Source organism: Martes martes (assembly GCF_963455335.1).
Source record: "Martes martes genome assembly, chromosome: 2".
NCBI lineage: Eukaryota > Metazoa > Chordata > Mammalia > Carnivora > Mustelidae > Martes > Martes martes.
The window spans coordinates 14282247-14305304 of NC_137889.1; the positions used below are offsets into that span (position 1 = coordinate 14282247).

Sequence of the window (23058 nt, forward strand, 5' to 3'; positions counted from 1 at the left end):
TGTGCGTGTGTGTGTGTGTGTGTGTGTGTGTGTGTGTGTGTGGATTACCAGCGTAAGAGTTAGCTTTTTGCTAAGGGAGGATAATTGAGATGGATACAAAAGCAAATAAATTTAGAATTAAGGTGAAATTAGTACCGTTTACAATTTGCTTGAGTATACCTTATTTTAAAAGATAAAGATTTTTGCTCTGATAAGGAAGTTAGTGTTTGAAAAATGTACTTGAAAGTAAAATATTTGTTCATATTTGGATTTTTTATAGATTGTTTTTTCTTATTTGTAATGGTTTACTGTTACGTATAACTTGAAATGGTAAAAGATATTTATGAAGGAAACTTGGGGAGAATATGAAAAAGTAAACAGTGAGTTTTCTAAATCAACTACAACAGTAGAGAGAAGAGATTTAAACCCAATATATCACTTGTCTGGTGCATCATACTTTGGATTTGTATGCTTCTTGAGCTGTTAGAAAAAAACAAGTTTGAAGGTTAACCCAAGCAAAATTGTGCTCAGCTATATTATAAGGGTAAATATTATATGCAAAAAAATCTTGATAAATTCTTAAAACCAAATGTAAGTGAGTCATTTATTTGCTCTCTTTGTCTATCTACTCCTGGACCTCAGTGTTACTAAGCCCTATGTTGATTTGCAATACAGATTTAAACTAGATGAGTAGTTTTAGAATTCCCGTGTATTTTTTGCATCTAGCCTGAAAATAAGTTTCAATATCTATCAGTAAATAATCTATAGGTATTTATCAAGTTCACCGTATGTCACCATGCTTCTCAAGACACTAAAAGAGCAAGCAGTCTTCGTAGTCACTTCTGTGCATTTTAGGGAAGTCATCATAAATGAGGATAGGTAAAATAGATAGGTAAAATCAAACATGTTCCTAAATCTCTCTGTTTAAAGACCTATAAGTAGGTCCTACATTCTGTGAAATAATAATAATAAAAACCCCATTTTTGTTTTCAGAATGCCTTCATAAGTTTTGTTTTCCTGTCTTTGGAAATTTGTTTTTTTCCTGTGGATTTGAAAGTGATTATCCCTGGTTCTACTTTGTTTCTCTGTCCTCTTCTTCCTTTTCTCCTCCCTGTGCCAACTTGGAATAATGATGAGATCTAGAGTCACGCTGAACTAGATTCAGTTCAGTCCTACTGCTTGCTCTTGTGTTACGCTGGACTATTCATTGTGTTCGATCACATCTCAAGAGTTAAAGCAGATCGCTCCATGAGATAGTTTGCCTGAGCTAATCTATATGAAAATCCCAGTCCAGTGCTTGTCCCCTAACAGCTCAACACAAGCTCGTTATTTGTCCATTCTTTGCTGACTCCTTTTCTTACCCCTTCGATGTTGCTCATTTCCAGGATCCCAACTTTGGCTCCCTTTCCTTTTTCTACAAGTCTTCCCCTCCACGCAGCCTTAGGCTGCCTGCGTGCCGCAGTCCCGCTAGAGGTACCGGTGTGCACTTGGTTCCAGCTTGGAACCACGGGGACAAGGCAGATGCCCTGCGTGTGTGCACAACAGCTCGGCTCCGTGTTCTGCCTTCTTCCTGTGTCTTGAATCTAGAGATGGTCACCATCCCTCCTCTGGCCTTCAGAAGTACCTGCTTCACTGGCTTCCTCTGTGCCATTCCCTCCCCTTGTCTGCCGTTCGTACTGCTGCCAGACTGCGATTTCTCAGGAAACTACTCTGAACTGGTTACTCTCACTTAAAAAACTTCACGACATTCCAGACTTTTCCCTGTGCAGCTTCTTCTGCACGGGCCTCTCTACTTCCCCTCCCTCTTTCCCCAGACTTCAGCCAAGCCAAGCTTTTACCGTCAGCAGCCATCGCCTCCATCTGGTTTTGCACATGTTGGTACCTTTGCCCCAAACCCTCTCCTTTTTCTTTCAACCTGTCGAACTCTAGTGTGCTCTTCGGGACTCATGTAAGCTTTGACTCTCTAGATCTCCCCAAGCAGGGCTAGGTCATCTTCCTTCTTTATTCCCGAAGTATCTCGTACATCTGTTGTAACACTTAACCCCGTTCTGTCGTAATTACATATTTATAGTTCTGGTGCCTCCATTGGGCGGTCTGCCCTTGAAGAGCTGGAGCCGTGACGTCATCCTCTTTGTATTGCCAGCCTCATAGGAGTTGGTTAATAAATGTTTATTAAATTAATGAATAATGTCCACCTTGAATTTCCCATTACTGGTTTTCTATTGCTGCTGTAACAAATTACGACCAAGCTAGTGGCTTAAAACCACACAAATTTATGACCTGAAAGTTCTAGAGGTCAAAGGTCCTAAAATCAAGGTGTGGGTAGGGCTGCATGCTTTCTGGGCTCTAGGGAAAATCCTTTCCTTTGCCCTTTTCAGCTTTCAGAGGCCAGGTGGTGTCCTCGGCTCCTGGCTCCCTCCTCCGCCCTCAAAACCAGCAGCATAGCGTCTTCTAATGTTTCTTTTCTGGCCTCAGCTTCCATTATCACGTCTTTTTCTCAGACTCCCTCTTGCCTCCCTTTTTCCCTCATTACCCTTGTGATTACATTGGGCCCAACTGGATTATCCAGTATGATCTTCGTATTTTCCAGTCTTGATCTTAATCACATCCGTAGAATCCTTTCTGCTAGCAACGTCACATTCTGGGGAATTAGGATGTGGATGTCTTTGGGGAAGGGGGCGGCATGGCATTACTCTTTCCACTACCTCTAGGAACACCAGAACTCATGCATTGCAAAATTTGTGTTTGACACATTAAAAATAACAGCTTTAACTAGGTCTTAAAGTTGACCCTAATGTTAATTGTTAATAAAGGTAGTATCATTTTGGTTAACTTCCGAGACCTAGGGAGGACTTGGTGGGGCAAGGTGGGGCAGGAGGGAGGCAAAATGAATGTCCCCGGTTCTAAAACACAGGTATCTTAAGAGGTTTGAGTTAATGTGTGTTTTATTTACCAGGCTACAGTATCATTTCTTAGACCTTAAAAATTACTTAAAAGCAGTTAATTAAAGTAGAGACTGGCCCAGCTTTTTTCCCTTCCACTTCCAGTTTTTACCTACAACATATCACAGCCTTCTTCGTTGGAGAACCATAAAAACGATTAGTTGAGACTTTGTTCTCATCATTTGAAAGTTTCAGTCTCAGATATGCTAACCTCGGCCCTCAGTGGGTCCTGTTGCTGGCTTGCATTAAAGGAGCCCCCACCCCCACCCCCGCCCCACCACCGTGCAGCCTGCGAAGGGCTGAAGGGCAGGGAGGCCTTGGTTCAGATGAGTGTTTGTCTTGTCATCAAGAATTTGGGCTAAACTTGGCGAGAGGACAGCATCCTTGCGTAAGAGGTAAATAACCGAATTAGGCAATAATGAGGCACCACGTAATGTGTTTCCATTTGATGGTGTCAGTAATGTGCGTTGGTCAGAGAAAGCCAGAGTAAGTAATCACCAAATGGTATCATCCTGACTCCAGACTTTCCCTTTTCATTAGTTCCCATGGGAACGTGTCAGACACCTGCAGCTGCTTCGCCTGTTTGTATGATAACGGAATATTGATATATTAGGAAAAAACCCTGGACAGGGACTTTGTGACCTTGAAAAAGTCATTTAACATCTCTGAGCCTTAGTTTTTAAGTCTGTAAACAATGTATAGCTGATAAAAGTATTCTTTTTTTGTTCTATCATCAGAGGTAAAACTCACCTTTCAAAGATGATCATTGCATAAGGGTTATAAGGACTATTTCTTGTAGTTGTTTTACAGACTGGAGAGAGTGCTAGTGAATGCTTTTGTCTTCGGTGCCCATCTGTTGGAAATGTTGAAGGTGGAGTACCAACTGGGCATTATATTATCTCCTGGAAGAGGTAAATTATATCAGCCCTGTCTTTTTCTGCTTGTCTGTGCTAGTCTCATACTTTTATTATTTGCCATTGTCATTTACTATTTGAAAGCTTCTGTCAGTCCTGAAAGCTTCAGTCAGCACAGACTAGAAGTCATGTGCTATCACTATTTGTCAAAAACACAAAGATTCAAATGTCCATTTGTATTTGTCATAATTTGTGACCTACATATTGATGAAATTTTAGGCAAATGAATTTTTATAACAGGACCATTAAGAACATTAGGAGAAACTTCTCTTATTCGCAGTCAATAGGATTGTCTACATAGAAAACCCAGGCAAATCAGCAAATTATTCGGATTATAAGACATATATCATATATTTGTATATGATATATATATCTCACATATATGTATGATATATCCACCAAGGTTTCTAGATATAACATTCAATATACAAAATCCAGTTGGCTTTCTATATCAGTAATAAACCTCCAGCATTGTACTTTTAAAATAGGTATCATTTAGAGGATGACAATAATTATAAGGTAAGAAAGAATATATCAAGTGGAAAACATGTGTTATCATTATGGGGAAAATTATAAAACTTTAAAACATTAAAGGAGTTCTTAAATGGCATATACAGAGTGGTCTTGGGTAGGATTTAGATAGGTCTAATATTGTTTGTTTTATAGAATCAGTGCAGTTTCCTTAAAAATCCCAATAGCTTATTTGGGTTTATTTTTGTAGAACCTGACACTCTTGATTATAAAGTTTCTTTATAAAGTTTTTATACAGTAGTCATTGCTGTGGTATTGCCTGGGATATGTAAATCAGTCTCTCTCTAGAAGAGAGAGTCTAGAAATAGATCCACACATATGGAAATTATATTTTAGGGAACACTCCAGATCAGTGGGGAAAGGATGAACTGTTTTTACAATGGTGAACAATTGGGTGTCCGTTTGGGAAAAAATTGGATCTCTACTATACACTGTATATAAAAATCAATTCCATGTATACTAAAGTTTGAATTTTGAAAAGCAAAACTTTATTGATTTTAGTAGAAAATAGAATTGTTTTATGACTTTGAACTAGGGCAGAGTTCCTTTAAATAGGACATAACAGCATAAGCCACTAAAATTGATGAATTTGATTTGTTACAACTAAGTTTCTTAGTTCATTTGTGAAAAGGCAAAATACAGATTGGGAAAAGCTGCTTGCAACATGTAAAACTGACAACGTATTAGGATTCACATCAAGAACTTCTACAAATCCTAGAAAAACAAGTCTCCTAATAGGAAGTTGAGCAAAATCTCAAGTATGAGGTGTAAGGGAAACAGAAGAAGCCAGTGGCTAGTAAACGTAAGGGGAGAAGCTTAACTTCACTAGGAATCTGAGATTCAGATATGCTCTCACTAACTTGGAAAAATAAAAAGGATTAACAATGCATGGTTTGTCAAAAGAGATGGAGTGTAAAATAGAACAATTCCTTTGGAAGTCTATTCCGCAGTACCAGGAGAAACTGAAGATGTCTGTATATAGTCTGTCTGTCTATCTATAGTCTATAGTCACAGAAAAAGTCTTAAACCTGCACACGAAGAATTTATGTAAGAATGTTCATAGCATCTCTGATTATCATAGTCAAAAGCTGGACACTAGATACCCGTCAACAGGAAGATGGGTAAATTATGGCATAGTCTTACAGTATCAGTGAAAGAGAATTATCCAGAGGTACCCCTGGTAACTTAATAGTAAGTGAACAGAGCAACTGCGGATGTTCAGAATATGAACAGATTGCGTGTGTATAATATCGGAAAACAGGTAAAAACACTGTATACTTCTTAGGGCTACATATGTAATTTGGAAAAGTGTAAAGAAACACATAGCAATTGATAGATACCAAATTCAGGGTAGTAGTTACTTCTGGGGAGTGCAAGCAGGAAGGGGTAGGTGGGAAGATTCAGCTATATTGTTCTGTTTTCTTAGGCTGGGAGGTAGGCACATCATATTTCAAAGATTTTATTTATTTATTTGACAGAGAGAGATCACAAGTAGCCAGAGAGGCAGGCAGAGAGAGAGGGGGAAGCAGGCTCCCTGCTGAGCAGAGAGCCTGATGCGGGGCTCGATCCCAGGACCCCGGGATCATAACCTGAGCTGAAGGCAAAGGCTTTAACCCACTGAGCCACCCAGGCACCCCATATATAAGTTTTAAAACAGTGGATAAGATATATTAAAAATGAGGAAGGAAGAATAACAATTTAATTTTTGAAAAACTAACAACTTTCTTTTCCCCACTTCTGAATTTACCATGTTGAAGTTTAGTTCAATTTATGTTTCTAGGAATTAAAATAGGGTTTTGATGGCACTGCTTAGTTATCCCATCATGTTCCTGTAGTCCCATAAAGATGTATTTCTCATTGATGAGGGGTTAGATGTTTTTTCCTGTTGCTTCTGCTGTATCTGCACAGAGCATCAGTTCTTCCGCCTCTAGACACGGACTCTCCCTAAGGGCTCTCCTTGGTCAGCTAGCGGCCAGCCAGCCCTGTGGTTCCCATTCTAACTGGAATAGAGGGAAAATTACTTGTCAGTTTCCTGATGGTACTCACTTTTTCTCGGTAATGCTGGAATGCCACTATGTGTATGGATCATAAAATATTTCTAGTTTCTCGGTCTCTTCTATGTACTTCTAGAGTCGTTGTAACAGCAGGCTTGCAGGTGGTGTGTGCTCAGCTGTGAGCCAGCCGCAGGGTGAGAAGGAGGTCTCTGTCACAGTGTGGGTCACCGTGCTGCCACCTACAGTGGGAGCTACCAAACACCACCTAAAATGGTGTTCCTCTTGGTGTGCCTGCTTTACTCTCTGGCCCTGGCGCCAAACAGCAGCCATGGGTTACAGCATTTGTGAGTTGGAAACATCCAAAACACACGCAGGATTCCAAAAGCTTCTCTTAAAATTACTTCCATTAATGAAGTTATAGAAAATGTAGAAGTAATTTCTGTTTCCTTTGGAACAAGTTGGTGCATATACATGTCTCCAGTATTTGATTTAACTTTTCATGTGAGATGTGGATTTGAAAGCTGCCCCTTTCTGCCGCAGGACGTCAGCCATGGGAAATGTCCCTGTCATCAGTACTGTCATCACTCTGCCACACGTGATCGTAGAAAACATTCCTCTCCACGTGAACGCAGGTAACGGCGTCAAATGGTACTTGAGAGAAAGAATCCAGGAAGAGTATCTCTTTTAGCCTCTGGGGTTTAAAAAAATTTCTTTTATTACGAAAAATGCCCAGCATTTACGAAAGTAGGTTATGTTCAGTCCTGTTTCATCTATACCTCTACGTATGACTCCTGTCATTTTAAAGCAAATCCCAGCTATTATTTCATCTATAAATATTTGTCTGCATCTTTAATATTAATGGCTATTTTTCTAAACATAATCACAATTCTGTTATTATCACTTTAAAAATTAGCAATAATTTCTTTTTCTTAAGAAAGATTTTATTTATTTACTTGACAGATAGAGATCACAAGTAGGCAGAGAGGCAGGCAGAGAGAGAGAGGGGGAAGCAGGCTCCCTGCTGAGCAGAGAGCCCGATGCGGGGCTCGATCCCAGGACCCTGAGATCATGACCTGAGCTGAAGGCAGAGGCTTTAACCCACTGAGCCACCCAGGCACCCAGCAATAATTTCTTAATATTACCAAATTCCAGTTTCACAGATTTCCCTGGTTGACTCGGAAGGTTCTTTAGATTGTCTTAAAGCCTTGCATTGCAGCTGATGGATGTCTTGTAGTTTTGAAATCTATGGGTGGGAAGACTCCCCCTCTCCACCCCCTCACCTCCTTCACCACCGCCGCCCGCCCCCTTCCCTGCTGTTCATTTGTTAAAGAAGTGGAGCCCATCTCCTGTAGAGCTCCCCACAGTCTGGACTTTGCTGATTGCATTGACTCATTTGTAAGGATCCCTGCGAGCTGGTGGTGAGATCTATAATCTCAGTCAGATTCAGGTTCAAGTTTTCAGCAAAAATACTTCATAGCTAATGGTGTTTGCTCCCATCAAGAGGCACGTGATGCCTGTCATCCCTCCTTGAACCGTGATGGATATTTAGGGGAATGTTTTATAGACTTGAAAAATTATTCCCAAAATGTAATTTAGCTCCTGATAGCCATGACCCTTTTTAGGTCAATCAGCTTTAGAAGGAGACTTGATTGTTTTGGGCCTGTTTTATCATAGTCCCATGGGCTGTTGTCCAGTCAAAGAATTTTCTTATTTAGCAAGAGTTATTTAAATATCCCCATGTCTGTGGAATGAGATTCCTTTACAAAAAGAACTCATAAATGGTGAACTATTTTTTTTTTTAACCAAAAGCAATGTATCCTCTTTCTCTGCAGATCTGCCATCGTTTGGGCGTGTCAGAGAATCCTTACCTGTCAAATATCACCTACAGAATAAGACTAACTTAGTTCAAGATGTGGAGATTTCTGTGGAGCCCAGTGATGCCTTCATGTTCTCAGGTCTTAAACAGGTACAGTCCTATTTCGTTGTGGGGCTTACGTAGATACGGAAGGGTGGCCAGGAAATGGAGAGCTGTACATGTAGGTTTTACAAATGATCCGATCAGGCTGATTGTGGTCCCTGTTATTTTGATAGGAAATTTTTAGTCCCTTTTAAAGATTAAGTACATGGGACGCCTGGGTGGCTCAGTTGGTTAAGCGGCTGCCTTCGGCTCAGGTCATGATCCCAGCGTCCTGGGATCAAGTCCCACATCGGGCTCCTTGCTCCGCGGGGAGCCTGCTTCTCCCTTTGCCTCTGCCTACCACTCTGTCTGCCTGTGCTCGCTCGCTCTCTCTCTTTAACAAATAAATAAATTTAAAAAATAATAATAATAATAATAAAAGATTAAGTACAATCCGTATAGAGGTGGATTAAGTGGGTAAGTAACCCTTTGCACATTGAGCTCATACATGTAAGTTTTTTTTATAAAACAAGAATTTACAAGTCCTTAGATGATAACAGGATTCCTGAAAATTTTAGATTTCCTTTTTATTACTACTGAGTGTGTGTATGTGTGTGTTTGCCTCTTTTAATTGGAGGCCTAGAGGCCTTACTACCCATATTAAAAGCCTGATTCTCTGGGGGGTCCCTGGATGGCTCAGTGGATAGAGCGTGCAACTCTTGATCTTGGGGTCATGAGTTCAAGCCCCATGTTTGGTGTGGAGCCTACTTAGGAGAAAAAAAAAAAGCCTGTTTCTCTTCTGAACTATCAGTGAAACTTTTTAGAGATTTTGATCTTGCACAGAATTTACTTACCTTTGGCACATTTAGATACGATTTTATATTTACATACAAAAATAAATCATTCAGGTGTTTTGATTCACTCATTCAAATCGGAGGTGGAAAAGTTCATCACATTTTTTAATGGAACGTACGCTTTCAGGCAAAACCATATTTCAGTGAGAATACTGTCTTCTGTCAAAGTGGCTAACAGACCTCTCTCAAGAGTCAGTAAATACTTTTTATCAACCAGGCCATAATTAGAGGAACAAACACGTACTAAGACTCAGTAGTGTCTACCCTGACTAGTCCTCTATGCTGTGCATATTCTGAGTTCTGTGTTTGTTGTTAAATGTAAGATAGCATTATACATGAAGCATGCTGCAAGTCCATTAGCGAACTTAAGTTGATAACAAAAACACATATATTGTATATAAAAATACACATATTATATATTGGTACACACATATATTATCTTTGACACATATACAGTACTGTATGTACTTATATGCAAATGAGTAAGCTTTTCTAGAGTGTCCTGATCTTCTTCACTTTTTTTTTTTTTTTAAAGATTTTATTCATTTATTTGACAGAGAGAGATCACAGTAGACAGAGAGGCAGGCAGAGAGAGAGGAAGGGAAGCAGGCTCCCCACTGAGCAGAGAGCCCGATGCGGGACTCGATCCCAGGACCCCGGGATCATGACCTGAGCCGAAGGCAGCGGCCTAACCCACTGAGCCACCCAGGCGCCCTTCACTTTTTTTTTTAAGCTTTTATTTATTTACTTGACAGACAGAGATCACAAGTAGGCAGAGAGGCAGACAGAGAGAGAGAGGAGGCAGCAGGCTCCCCGCTGAGCAGAGAGCCCGATGCCGGGCTCGATCCCAGGACCCTGAGATCATGACCTGAGCCGAAGGCAGAGGCTTAACCTACTGAGCCACCCAGGCACCCCCTTCTTCACATATTGATTTATAAAAATATGATACCAAACATCTTTTTCCCCCCAGACATCATTTACCTCACCACAAACTTCCCCTAAAAGAAAACACCAGAAACCACTAGTTTGTCTTGTGTTGATGTAATGTCTACAAAGATAATTTTCTCCCAGTTATCTCATAACGTGTTGTGACTGTAAGAATCTTCCTGGTCTCAGACACACAAAACATCGATCCATCTCACCATCCGCTTTTTAAGCCGGTACAAGGTGCCGTTTAGATCTTGGTGTCGAAACCGAGAAATCACGCATGATTTTTGTAATGCATCTATTACGTGTAGTCCTCCTGTGCTCCTCATTCAGCCCTGTATTTCCGAATCTGTCTGGAAAATGGAATAGGCGAGAGAGAACATTTTCCCAGGAAGATTTGCGTGTCCAGTCACTCGTGACCAAGGAAGGGGTGACAGTGCGGAGACGCTGTAAGCGTGTTTATTTGATTGTCTCTCTCTACAACTTGTTATGCTGTAGATTCGATTACGGATCCTCCCTGGCACCGAACAGGAAATGTTATATAATTTCTACCCTCTGATGGCCGGGTACCAGCAGCTGCCGTCTCTCCACGTCAACCTGCTGAGGTTTCCTCACTTCACCAATCAGCTGCTCAGGCGTTTCATACCTACCAGTATTTTTGTAAAGGTAAGGCCGAGGCGTGGTCTGCTCTTGACGTGTCCTGGCTGGCAGGCAGACCAGGTGTTTCTTTCTCGTAAGCTTCCCCAGATGGCATTTGGAGACTGAAAGCTTTGGTTGCCATGACGGCAGTTTGGCGGGTATCGCTGGTCGTTTCCGTACAGTTGCTGCTGTTTCACAGAATCGAATTCCAAAGTCTTTTATTCCCTTGGGTGGATAACGATTTACCCTCGCAGGATGCTGAGACGGGTTTTCCCTTCGGCTTAGTAAAGGATGGTTTTATCCTGTAGTTAGCTGGGAACTAGTTTTTTGTCAAAATGGATCGACTTCCTAAACGTGATCTTGAACGTTCCTCCTCCTCTGTGCGATACCGACCGGGGCCTTCTCTGCCAAATGATCCCGCGTCGGAAACTGCGCGGCTTGAATGTTCTGCTGTTTCACGCGGGGACCATTTCCAGGTTCCTGAGGTACAGGGATGTGTAGGATGGTGGGAGTCGGTGTGGGAGAGGGTGACCTGGGCGGCGCGGGTGGCTCACCCAGCACCACGCTCACCTCCGCTGAGACCGTTCTCGCCGCTGGAAAGTGGGGCTCCCCTCCTGGTAGCTGCGGGTTCCTCAGTGACTTGGGCACACGTGGGTGTAGAGATGTCCTGTGTGCAGATGACCTGTGTGCCACCTTTTAACTTCATACTCGCTTTCGGAATGACGTGTCACATGGCTCACACTTGCCTCTTTTGTGTCTGTCTCATTTCAGTTTGAAGGAACTGTCCCTTCTTTACATAATCTGGGATGGGGTACCTGATAAAATTTAAGCACATGGTAGGGCTTAAATCCTAAGTTTCCAGAAAAATAAACATTTGTAAGTTTTAGCATAACTGGCCCTCCCTTTTCTAACTGCCATGCTCTTTTTTCTAAATACAAGTACTACCTTCTAGTAACTTGACTGCTGCCAAAAAAGTTGGCTGGGATCCTCAGAGCTGGCTCCTTTATCAGTGGGGAAATCTCAGAGTGGCAGTTGTTTTGCCTGTCATGCTAAGGACAGTGACTGAGGATTACTGTCTTCCCTCTTAGTGAACAGTCTTACTGACTCAAGTTGTACATCCCTTCACGCCTTCACTGAACTCTAGAGCTGCGCTATTCTAGTATGATGGGCCCTACCGAGATGTAAATTAAATTTAATTAAAATTTAATTTAATTTAAAAATTAGTTAGTTGTCCTAGCCGCACTTGAAGTGCCCAGTAAATCAGTGTGACAGATGGCTCCCATGGTGGACAGTGCGGACCAGAGCTTTCCCGTCATCACAGAAAGTTTTCTTGGATCACGCTGCCCTACTTCAAGGCTGGATTAATATTTTTCTTCTTTTGAAAAGTAGATTCCAAGTTTCCTAATTCATGATCTAATCTTCTGTCCCTGTTCATAAAGCTGTGTTTGCTAAGGATATAACCAGATTGAGCTGTTATTCCATTTCCTTTTTTTTTAAGATTTCATTTTATTTATTTGAGAGAGAGCACAAGCAGGGAGAAGGACAGAGGGAGAGGGGAAAGCAGACTCCGCACTGAGCCGGGCTGGATCGAAGGACCCTGAGATCATGACCTGAGCAGAAAGCCACTGCTTAACCGACTGAGCCATCCAGGCGCCCCCATTATTCTGTTTCTAAAACTGAACATCCTCTATCAGTACTAAAGTTTATGTGAAATACAAAGACCAGCCACCTCTTCTTTAATTCATTCCATTCCTGCCTTGAATGTCAGAGGCCTAACTTACACACATATATATGCATATACACACACAAACACACACACACGCACACGTATATATGTGCACACACACGCATGCATAAAACACACGGCAACAAAGTGCTCCCTTCCCTGCCTCAGGGAGCCCCCTGCCCTGTACCATTCTGCGTCAGGCCTTGTCAGTGGCTTTCGGTGGTGGTTGTGTAACACGGTTCTGTTTCATGTCCCGAATACCATCTCGTGCTCTTCCCACAGAAGTCTGCTCATGTACCTCCTCTGAGTAAGAGTGTTTGCAAGTTTAATTTTTTTCATTTCCTTGATGACTCCCTGAGGTATCGCTAACGTGTCAGAAGGTTTACCCCTCAGTATGGTCACAGTACCTCTTACTCATTCTTAGCCTTTACTCTTCTGATGTGACGTTTTAAGTTTGTTTCGGTGACCTTAGGGAAAGCTAGATTTTTGTTCTTATCTGCTGCTTCCGTCCTTGTAGTGTTCATCCTTAGAGACTCTAGTTCATTGTGAATTGCTTTTCCTTAGAAACGGGAGGTTGGGAGACCTTGGATCCCCAAGGAACTTGTCTGTCAGCTCAGGTCTGTGGCCTTCTTCAAGCTTGGGTTGCAGGAGGGCCCCGAGCAAGAGAGAAACTGAAACCGTCCCTGAGGCAGGAAGGCCGCTGGGTTCCCGCTCCCACGTTCCCGGTGCGAGATCAGTAGCTGTGAGGACACAGGGTGGACAGAATTAGTGACCGAGGCAGAAGGCAGTGGAGGTGCGCGGTCGGCTGGTGATGTTGGTGTCTGGTGGCAGAGAGAAGCGGGGCAGCGCCTCGGCCCTGCAGCTTGCCCTCCCCAGGTTCAAGTGAAGCGAGAAGGTGGGATGAAAGAAGGAGAGAAACAAATGTGGTTTTGATACTTGTGCACGTTTATTCCGTTTTTGTGAAACAGTTCCAAGAATTTCGAAATCTTTTCAGTTACTAGAGCCTTTGTTGTTACCGCCTTGTAAACCCGTCTCGTTTCCCCTCTTTAAAGCCACAGGGCCGGCTCGTGGATGATACCTCCATTGCCGCCGCGTGAAGTTCAAGACTGGCCCTCGGCTGTTCTTACGGAGAAGGTGGACGGAGCTATAGAAGTTTTTCATTGTGAACTGTAGCATTGATCATGGTAAAAGTTAATCTTTTCTATTTTTTAATGGATGTTATACCAACTCTTCAGAGGAACTCATGCTTAAAATATTAGGAAAATCTATCTTCTCTTATAGTTTCACTAATAAATATTTGAAATCTCTCAGTGTGACACGGAAGGATATCAGACCATTGTTATTGCTGGAAGTCGTTCTATGAATAGTAGTTTCTTGAAGAAAGTGATTGGCATGTGCAATATCAGAGAAACGAGAACCCCCAGATAGGACTGGCCGCGGAGAGGGAAGTGCACACCTAGTCTGCTCTCCCCGCCCCACCCAGGGATGTTTGGAAGCCCCCTGCGGTGCTTTCAGAGTTGGCTGAACCCAAGATCAGCCCATCCTTGTACACTGAACTGAATTGTCAGAATCCGTACCTCCCATCTCTTAAGTGGCTATGTGACTAATCCAGAAAACTTCCAGAAAGTTTTTAATCAAAGCAATGTAAAGTGTCTTTAAAAAAACCCCAAAACAAAAACAAACAAAAACCTCTGCTTAGTGTCAAAACATGTGAAAGAGGTTCAGCTCGCAGCCAAAACATGGATCATTTATGAAGCAGGTTTATATTCGTAAGTGTGTTAACAGGTTTTCGTCTCTAAGAATCTAAGCTACAAGGAGGTGGCTATAAGCTTAATTCCTTAAACTAAAAGTTTTGGGGAAAGATGCAAGTTTGAAATGAGAGCTTTCAGTGATATTGTGCTATTTCAAAAGGAACTATTTAAAACTGTTGGAAATTCATGTAAATAAAAATCATATTATGATCATTTTCTTCTGTTAAAATATCTTAATTTAAAGGTTACCGGATTTCCTGGAAAATTTTATTATTTAAATGTGTAGGAGTTGTAAAAGGAAATAGTGATGTAAATAAATATGTTCTCTTTCAAGGGCGCTTGTATGTGTCTTTCATTTATCTTGAGCTTGTTTGATTGCAGCTTCACGAGGCAGCTTTTACTAAGAATACTGTTGCATGAGGTCTAGGGAGGGCTTGGGATTCGAAATCAAGAGATCTGTGTTCTCGGACTGGCTCTGCTAACCTTCAGGGAGACTCGGACAGTGGGATGGGTTGTCTCAGGAGGACATGAATTCCCTTCTTTCTCGGCCTTTTGGGTAGAGGCCGCAGGAGCTTGTCTCCAGAGTCAGATTGTCCAGGGTCAGATCCCAGCTCTGCCACTTGCTCGCGATGTGCGGAACACTGTGTGTCTCCGAGTTCTTGCCTATAAGACGTAGGTGATGGTAACACCCATCTCCTAGCCTTAGGAGGATGGTAATAGTACATGAGAAGAGCTTGGCAACAGTGGCTGACCCACAGGAGTACTCAACCAGTGACATCTGTATTATTATTAGTATTTTTTTTTAATGGGAAGGCTGAAAAGGGTGTGCCTACATCTACTTGAGGGTCTGTGTTATCAGAATGTCTCAGTGTTTATGTAGTTGAGTACATACATGAGGACATACAAGTGGACATATGTGTGTAAATGTCTGAAACTGAAAAAATATTAGGAAGAATTCATATTCTATATATGTGTATATTTTATATCCTCTTCTGTTTCATTACAAAACAACCTGGTGTAACCTACCAAATGGACTGCATGACCCACTAATGGGATATAATCTGCAGCTTGAAAAATTCATAGGTTCCTTTTAATGTGAAGACGGTCTGATGCGGGGCTTATGTAATAAAGGTCTCACATGTTCACACGGCCATCGTCAGACATGGAGTAGGTGTTAGAGCAAATGAATCACCGGCATACACCTTAAAATTGTGAGCATTGGCGTCCGGGTGGTCTGTGCAGCTCTCTGCTACTGCAAATACACCAGATAAACAGCTCCGTGCTTTCCCTCCATCATCCTCACAGTTGGCAAGAGGGTGACCCTTTCCCAGACGGGACTTCTCCCATATCATGAATTCTTCTGCGAATATATTCTGTTTTCTCGTTTTTTAATTGAAAATTTTAACTCGAAAATACATGAGATCATCCTCTTCCTTGGGTCCAGAAAGTCAAAACTGGTCATGTGTTGCCAGAGCTGTTGATGAGCTCAGGTTACCCGTTGGGAGGGGTAGTGGCAGGGGCAACTCACGGCCTTTCCCTTCCTGCCTCTGGGCCGTCAGATGCCATCATCGTCCACGTGAAAGTCTCTTACCTTCTGTTTTTTACTGTGTGCCGTCTGGTTCTCAATATGGCTCTCTACCAGTCTTATATACCACTGAGGGATACAATTTTAAATACAGCATTATAAATTTTGGGAGGGATACACTGAAGTTTTACCTCCTGTATCACAAGGCAAGCACTTGACAATCAGAGATGAGCTCTTCAAATGTCAAATTGTGCAAGGAAGATGGTGATGATGTCTGGGGAAGTAAAGTTCTTAATTTGTCTAAGTTTGTATTTTATGGTCCTAAAAGTTAAATCTGCAATTTCAACTCCGTTTTCCTCATTAAAGTCTTAGGTTCCTTATCCTTGAATTCTTAAAAAGTGTTATGGAGCGTGACTCCTAGAGCGGATTTTTAAAAAATGTTTTCCGTGTTACGTGAAGGAGGGATTCTTTACTTCTGTTTTAATTCAGTCCTTTCTTTCATGGCCCATATTGTATCTCCACCCAGAATATAAAACGTGTTCCATTCAATACTGTCCCTGATAATAGCTGTTAAGAATTCTGAGTTGTGATTCCCACATTGGGACTGTAATGAGTGAGGGGCTGCTTTTCAGTTGAAAAGTTAGGCTCCCCCTCCTAATGTGGAGGGCTCATGTCCCAGCAACATGTTCCAGAAAATACTTAGAGATGAGTTGTATTACTTAATGGTACAGTAAGTAAATAGCAATGACTATAATTTTCAAGAAGCAATGATGAGCAGCATCAGTGATGAGGGCTTGTTAAATGAGTATGTGACACCAGATAGAGATCCGCACTATCTCCTGTTCCCTCCCCTTTTCCACACGCCATAAATCCTTTCACTGAAGTGTTATGAATGGATGTTAAGTTAAAAATCATTGATCCTGTTCATTCAGATATATAAGAAAACATTCATTTTATTTTATTATCCTGGCATTTCAGATGCCTTTTTTTTTAAATGCATATGGATTTGTTTTGAAACATTTTTAACAAGGGATATTTATGCCATCCTTCAGTGAACTCCAAAAATATCTTCCTTTTATTTTAGCAAACAGTGCCATTCTTCAGGACACATCGGAGCCCTGTTAAACAGTGAGTGTAAAATCCTATGTTTTCATGAAAAATAAATTCACAGTTTAGTTATATTCCAGGTTTCTTCAAAGATTGTATTTGTGAGAAACTTTCTCTTCTACTCAATCTGATGCCTGTGTCTGCTTTTTGAAGTGTGTTTTACCAGACAGGGAAGTGGAAGCAAAGTCAAAGCATTTTTTAAAATTCTGTTTTCTCTCCAATTATTGAAAGAACTCCTAGTAACCTCGAAGTAGATTTTTCATTTATGTAATAACCACCCATATGCGAAAGGTATCCGCATGCGTGGCAAATGGGATCTTGCAAATGTTATCTTTATTAGCTTGGACAAGATTTCTAAACTCTGTGTTTCCCAGATGACGTTTGCCAGCATTCATTCAATGCTGTCATGTGCCAGTGATGTTCTTACCTCTTCAATACCCCCGATAGCCTAATGTGTAGGAAACATTTTAAAGATATGTAAACTGAGGCACAGAGAGCCAGTGGTCTGGTTTTTCTCTTACTGCAGAACAGATCACCCCAATAGTTAACAGTTTAAAACAACAATCATTATCTTTTCCTGGTTATAGGGGGTGAGGGATTTGGGAGCGGCTTGGCTGTCCCAAGCTCTGGCCTGGGGTCACTCGGGCGATTGTGGTCTGACCATAACCGCAGTTAGAATAGGTGCGAATGGAACCAGGAGCTGAAGTCGGAGTGGGCTAGCTGCTAGCTGCAAGTCTCAGGACCCTTCCAGGGGCCTGGGGGCTCCAGCATGACGGCCCCAGGCAGCAGGGCGGAAAACACACTGCCTTCTGTGACCTCTCCTGGGCTACCACTTAACAGCACTTCCACTGTGGCCGCAAGCCCACCTGGATTCAAGAGGAGGGAACATAAACTCCGCCTCCAGTGGGGAAACAGGAAGAACATTATGGGACAGGAGGAACTGCAGCCGGTTCTGGAACATACAGTGTCTCAACCGGAAGTCTCAACCCAGCGACACCGGAAGTCAGGGCAGAGCTGGGCTTCAAGTCAAGGCACTCCGCACAGCCACTGTTCTAACACTGCAGCTACTTGGACTTAAATAATGAGTCTTGGGCTGAGCATGGTTTTGATGACAGGCATTGTGCATTCTGCGAGTTAAGACCTATGTTGGGTTTTTTGGGTTTGGGGTTTTTTTGTTTTTGTTTTTGTTTTTACATTCTATTTGTTTATTTGACAGCACAAGCAGGGGGAGCAGGAGAGGGAGAAGAGGCTCCCCCGCTGAGCAGGGTTCTGTTGCAGGGCTGGATCCCAGGACCCTGGGATCATGACCTGAGCCTAGGGCAGGCGCTTAACAACTGAGCCACCCAGGCGTCCTAAGCCCTATGTTCTCATGTCTATGCCAGTAAAGCCGCTGCCCTTATCACACATTGAATTCCAAGTGTTTCCTGAACCACCCACCATGGGCCAGTTTCCGTACTGGTTGCTAAAGCCATCAGGGACACCCCATCCCAGCAGACCAACGGGGAAATGCCACGAAAACAAACTCCACTACAAGGTGATAAATGCAGAAGTGAGTGTAAGACTGGTGAGCTGATAGGTGTCTGGGATTTGTTTTAAAATGTTCCTGGTTGGGGGTGGGAGGGAACCAAACTAGCTCAGAGAGAAATGGATGAAATAAAATTTGAAAACTGTTGGTAATTGTTAGAGGTGGGTAAAAGGGTGCCTGGCGGGGAGGCATTTCATCCTATTTTTTTGGCTATGTCCAAAAATGTCCACGATTAAAGAAATACCAAAAATACAAGGGAGAAAGGAACCACAGTGGAGGTGAGCATAGGGCTGAGATGAGGAAGCAGCAGTGAGGCCTGGGCTCCTCTGAGAGCAACATCAGAGCTGTTTTCATTCAGTAGTAAAACAATTGTGCTTCTCCTGTATGGAAATGCATCCCCTCCTTCCAGCACCATGCTGGCCAAGTGCTTTTAGAATAGTCCTGTCAACCGTTGAGGCAGCTCACCTTTGTTTTCCTACCAGGGAGGTTCACACTCAGTGATCAGAGCATTGGAGGGGAGAGGAAAGAAACTCACCCCTGCTCCTGGAGAGCAGGGCTTTTTCCGTTGAAATTCCAGGACTTCCGGGATGAAGCTTGTCTTCTTTTCAGCTTTAAGATGCTGAACAGATTGCAGAGCTGTATCGTTTGAAAAATGTTTGATCTTGGGTGATCGCCAACAACCACCGTCTCAGCAAAGGACTGAATCTCAAATGCCAAATTTAACTGGAAGAAAGAAGCGGCTGTGTCTTCAAGATGAAATATGGAATTATTTAAATACAAGATGGGAGGAGCTCTGTGATAGCTCATGGTGATGGGAGGAGATCCTGATCCCCAGGTGCTCAGAGGACATTTACAATATTTTCTTCACTCCTGATTGCCATCCCTTTATTTATCTTTTTTATCATGAAAATTTCCAAACACCCACGAAAATAGAGATTATAACACACTTCCATGCTTGTACTGAGCTTTAGTCCCTATCAGTACTTGGCTATGTACTTTGAATTCTCCCAGATAATTTCACCCAGAAATAAAAGGACTTAAAAAAAAAAAAAACCACAATCCCTTAACATCTAAAAAATAACCCAAAATTCCCTGATTGTCTAATATATAATATGTATACAATTTCCCCTGATTGACAAGAAGTCTTTTTATAGTTTAATCAGCATCCTAAGGAGGCCCTCCACTATAATACATCTCCTCACTAATCTCTAATGTTATTCAAGAGCTTTGGTTTTGTTTTGGTTTGTCCTCTCCTTTCTCCCTATTCCTGTGTAAAAATCTTGTAAATGAACCGCTGGAGGACAGGAATGTCAGGTCGCTGTGACAGCTTTATGACTTTCTGGTAGCAGATTCCATCTTCTCTAAAGGAGACCCAGCACCCTCCAATCTGCCTTCCTCTGAACAGAGGGACATTCCCGTCTGTGTTCACCTGTTTAAAGCTTTTGCTTTGAAGAATACAGTTTTACAAGGAATCTTCAGCAGCACGGATAAAATCAATGAGATAACTGCAAACCGATGCTGCTGATACGGGGCATACATTCCTGGGAGCACCTAAAATCAGCATTAGAGATGCTCTAAGTGATTACCTTGGGAAATTAGCATATGAGCCTGAAGCGGAAGATGAATTTGTTTAACAAATGCATTTTATACTAATTGTTTAAAAACAGGTAATCATTACATGAGGGATCTCTCACCACACACACCCACACATGCACACACACACACCAACAGAAACTGTGGAAAAGTTATTGAGAACCCTTGTTAAATAAAGACAGTAAGGCAGCCCTTATTCAAGAGGGGCTCCTGGAACGGGGTTTTGTAGGGAAGAGACGCTGGACACCAGGAGGTTGGACTCTAACAAGGACAAAGGGGACACACAGGGAAAATCGCCGAGAAGTAAGGGTGAGGGGGGATTCTAGCTAGACCAACTCCACAGAATTCTTGGGGGATCAGATACCAGGGCCCAGGGCGCCCCTAAGCTGATTTAGTAGCGTTCTTGCTCAAACAGGATTCTCCAAGGTCAGCGAGAAGCCCAAGGGCAGGCCTAGCAGACTAGAGTGCTCAGCGGACCCAGAACAAAGTTTGGTCAGAGGCAGTCTTGGTCGAGGCACATTTGCTTACAACTTCTTACTACAAAATTTTAATTTCGGGTTAACAATCCCTCCTCCTCTCTCAAACAGTAAACTGTTTACTGTTGTTAAAGCTGGAGCGCGCTGGCTAAGCAGAGAGCCCTTCTTTTCAAGCGTTGCCTCCCCCGCCTCATAGAAAATTAAACCAGGGTTGCCCCTTCCCAGAGGGGTTTGCCGGGTAAAGCTCATGCATTAATAATCCCGTGACCCGTGGGACCAACGACTCCGAGTTCCGCAGAGCATAAAGAAACTTCCAAAGTGGTCAGACAGGCTGGGTGACTTCGGGACAATGAGCCTGTCTGCTCTAAAATCGGAATCCAGCTGCGACGAAGGCTGGTTTCCGCGCCCTGCAGGTTGGGGGCAGCCCAGGGCCGCGGGTGCAGTCGCTCCCGCCCGCCGCCCGCCGCGCACGCGCCCCCCGCACGCGCACGCCCCCCCCCTCGCCGCGCACGCGCGCACGGCCCAGGTATGGTAGTCAGGGGCCTCCGCGGCCGCGAGGCGCGCATTCCCGCCGCCCGCGCCCGCCTTCATCCGAAAGACGGTGCCGCAACCGGTCGCCAGAGGCAGCAAACTCCCCCCGCCGCGCCCTCGCCGCTGCGTTTCCGAAGCACAACGCAAAATGTCTTCGAAGGACTGTGCAAAGCCCACCTAGGAGGTGAAGCGGTATTAAGTCGACCTTTTCTTTCCCGGGGGCGGCACGGTCGGGAAAGAGAAAGGACCCCTCTGGCTTAGGCTGCACCCTCCAGCGGCTCCCCCGCCCCTCACGCACTCACCCCCACCGGCCTCGGAAGCCCCATGGAAGAAAAGTGGAGAAACTCCGCTTTCCAGAGCCCGGCGAGTAGTACCTGCCGGGGAGGCCGGGGGCTGAGCGCGGCAAGCCGGTTGCGGGGCCTCCTGGCCGACTCCGGTGGTGCTTCTGGGATTCCCGCTCCCAGGAGGGGGAGCGTCTGCGAGGCCCGTGCCAAGCGCTGCCCCCAGGCCTCCTTCATCCTTCCTGTGCGTTGGCTTTGGCAGATCTGCAGGTCTCCCCGTGACCCTGGGTGCCCACCCCAGCGCGGCCGTCCTCCCTGGTGAAACCACCTGTACTCTGGATACAGTGGTCCGGCCCTAAACAAATAGTTAACAGCATCCGAAGATGGTCACTCGATATTGTTGGGGAAGAAAGCAAGTTACGAAGCAGCATGTGTGATAGGATCTCGTTGGAGAGGACAAAACAAACACTACGCACACATACCTTAAGGTGTCACAATGACCAGAAGTATACACCCAGACTATATTCTTGGATTACCGCATTATAGGTGATTTTAATTTTCTATATTTTATTAATCTATTTTAAGTGTTTTCAACGGTAACATTTTTTCCCCTAACGAGAATAAATGATAAATGTTATTTTTTCAAAGGAAATTATCACAGCCACCAGTGGGAAGACAGTCAGTGGATGGATCCTGGACATGACCTTGCTCCTTAGTGACCCATGACAGTCACCCTGGAGGTAAGGTTTGTGAAGTCTGCATAATGTTTTAGGATGAGGATATGGTAAGCACTTTATATCCCCACCCAGAACTCTCTCTTCCTATCTGAGAAGTTACACTCAGAGGATTAGTAGGTGAATCTTTGGCAATATGATTTGGGAGAAGGTAAAATGTTCTACGTGTCTCGGTGTAACCCCGAAATTCCCTGTGGGTGAAAGAATTATCAGGTGTCTGAGACAAGGAACATTGTACTCAACTCCGAGGCACGGGTATGTGTGTCTGCATGTGGATCGTGACTGCAGACACCCACTTCAGAAGCATCCTGCCCAGAGGCACAGGCCTGGCCGGAGGGGCTTTAAGGGGACAGAGCATGAAGGGAGGGAAACCAACAAGGTAAGGACACAAAGATACGTTTTTGAGGGGGTCATTATTTTCCCTCTCGAAAGCCAGAACTGGAACATGCACACACACATTCCAGTGGCCAGAGGAAGTAAGGAAATGGGTGCCTTCCTGGGTGCCCAGGAAATGCACACAGTAGACAGAGCATCATCTCTACCACAGGAACCCTTCAGCTGCCTTACTACCTCCTCCATAGCCATCAGGGTCCTCCCATAGTCCTCCAGAATCCTCTAGCATTTCCTGTACATACTGTCCATCTTATGACTCTTTAGAGGACACATTCTGTCCCCTGACTAGACAGGAGCTCCTTACTGTTCACCTCTTTGCTCTCTAGTGCCTGGTGCAGGGCTCCAGGAGGGAGTTGGACACTGCCATAAATGGCCAGGAGGTGACCGAGATGCTCAGAATTGTGTCACCCGTGCTGTCCTTGCACATGACTAAGAACAGTTATATGGATGGAATACCAAAGTTAAAAACCGGTTGTTCGTTACTCAGTTACTGAACTGGGCAGAGGGGAGAGAGAATCCAAAACTGAGGTCAGCTGCCTTGTTCATTTGGTCAGGAGGGAGAAAGGTCTCCTAACCAGAGCACCCAGGAAGTCCACCTGGCTGCATTCAGGAACTTACGTCCTGGGAAGTGATGGGTCGACACCTAGTATTACTTGTTGGAGTTGAACTAGGGTTTATTTACTCATCAGACAGAATTTTTTAAAATGTATATTTCCTGCTAAGAATGGAACTAAAAGTC

The 23058-nt window shown here is 43.6% G+C and overlaps 1 protein-coding gene across 2 annotated transcripts in view; it reads left to right on the forward strand.

The window, feature by feature from the left end:
* The window catches only part of TRAPPC11 (trafficking protein particle complex subunit 11), a 45770-nt gene extending 31279 nt beyond the window's left edge, over window positions 1-14491 (forward strand). For both annotated transcript variants that reach the window (XM_080795868.1, XM_080795869.1), the window contains 5 exons: window positions 3721-3832; window positions 6901-6992; window positions 8193-8326; window positions 10537-10704; window positions 13456-14491. In XM_080795868.1, coding sequence (XP_080651994.1) covers window positions 3721-3832; window positions 6901-6992; window positions 8193-8326; window positions 10537-10704; window positions 13456-13500 — 551 coding nt within the window. In that variant the 3' untranslated portion in view covers window positions 13501-14491. The remainder of the gene's footprint in view (window positions 1-3720; window positions 3833-6900; window positions 6993-8192; window positions 8327-10536; window positions 10705-13455) is intronic.
* The last annotated feature ends 8567 nt before the right edge of the window (window positions 14492-23058 follow it).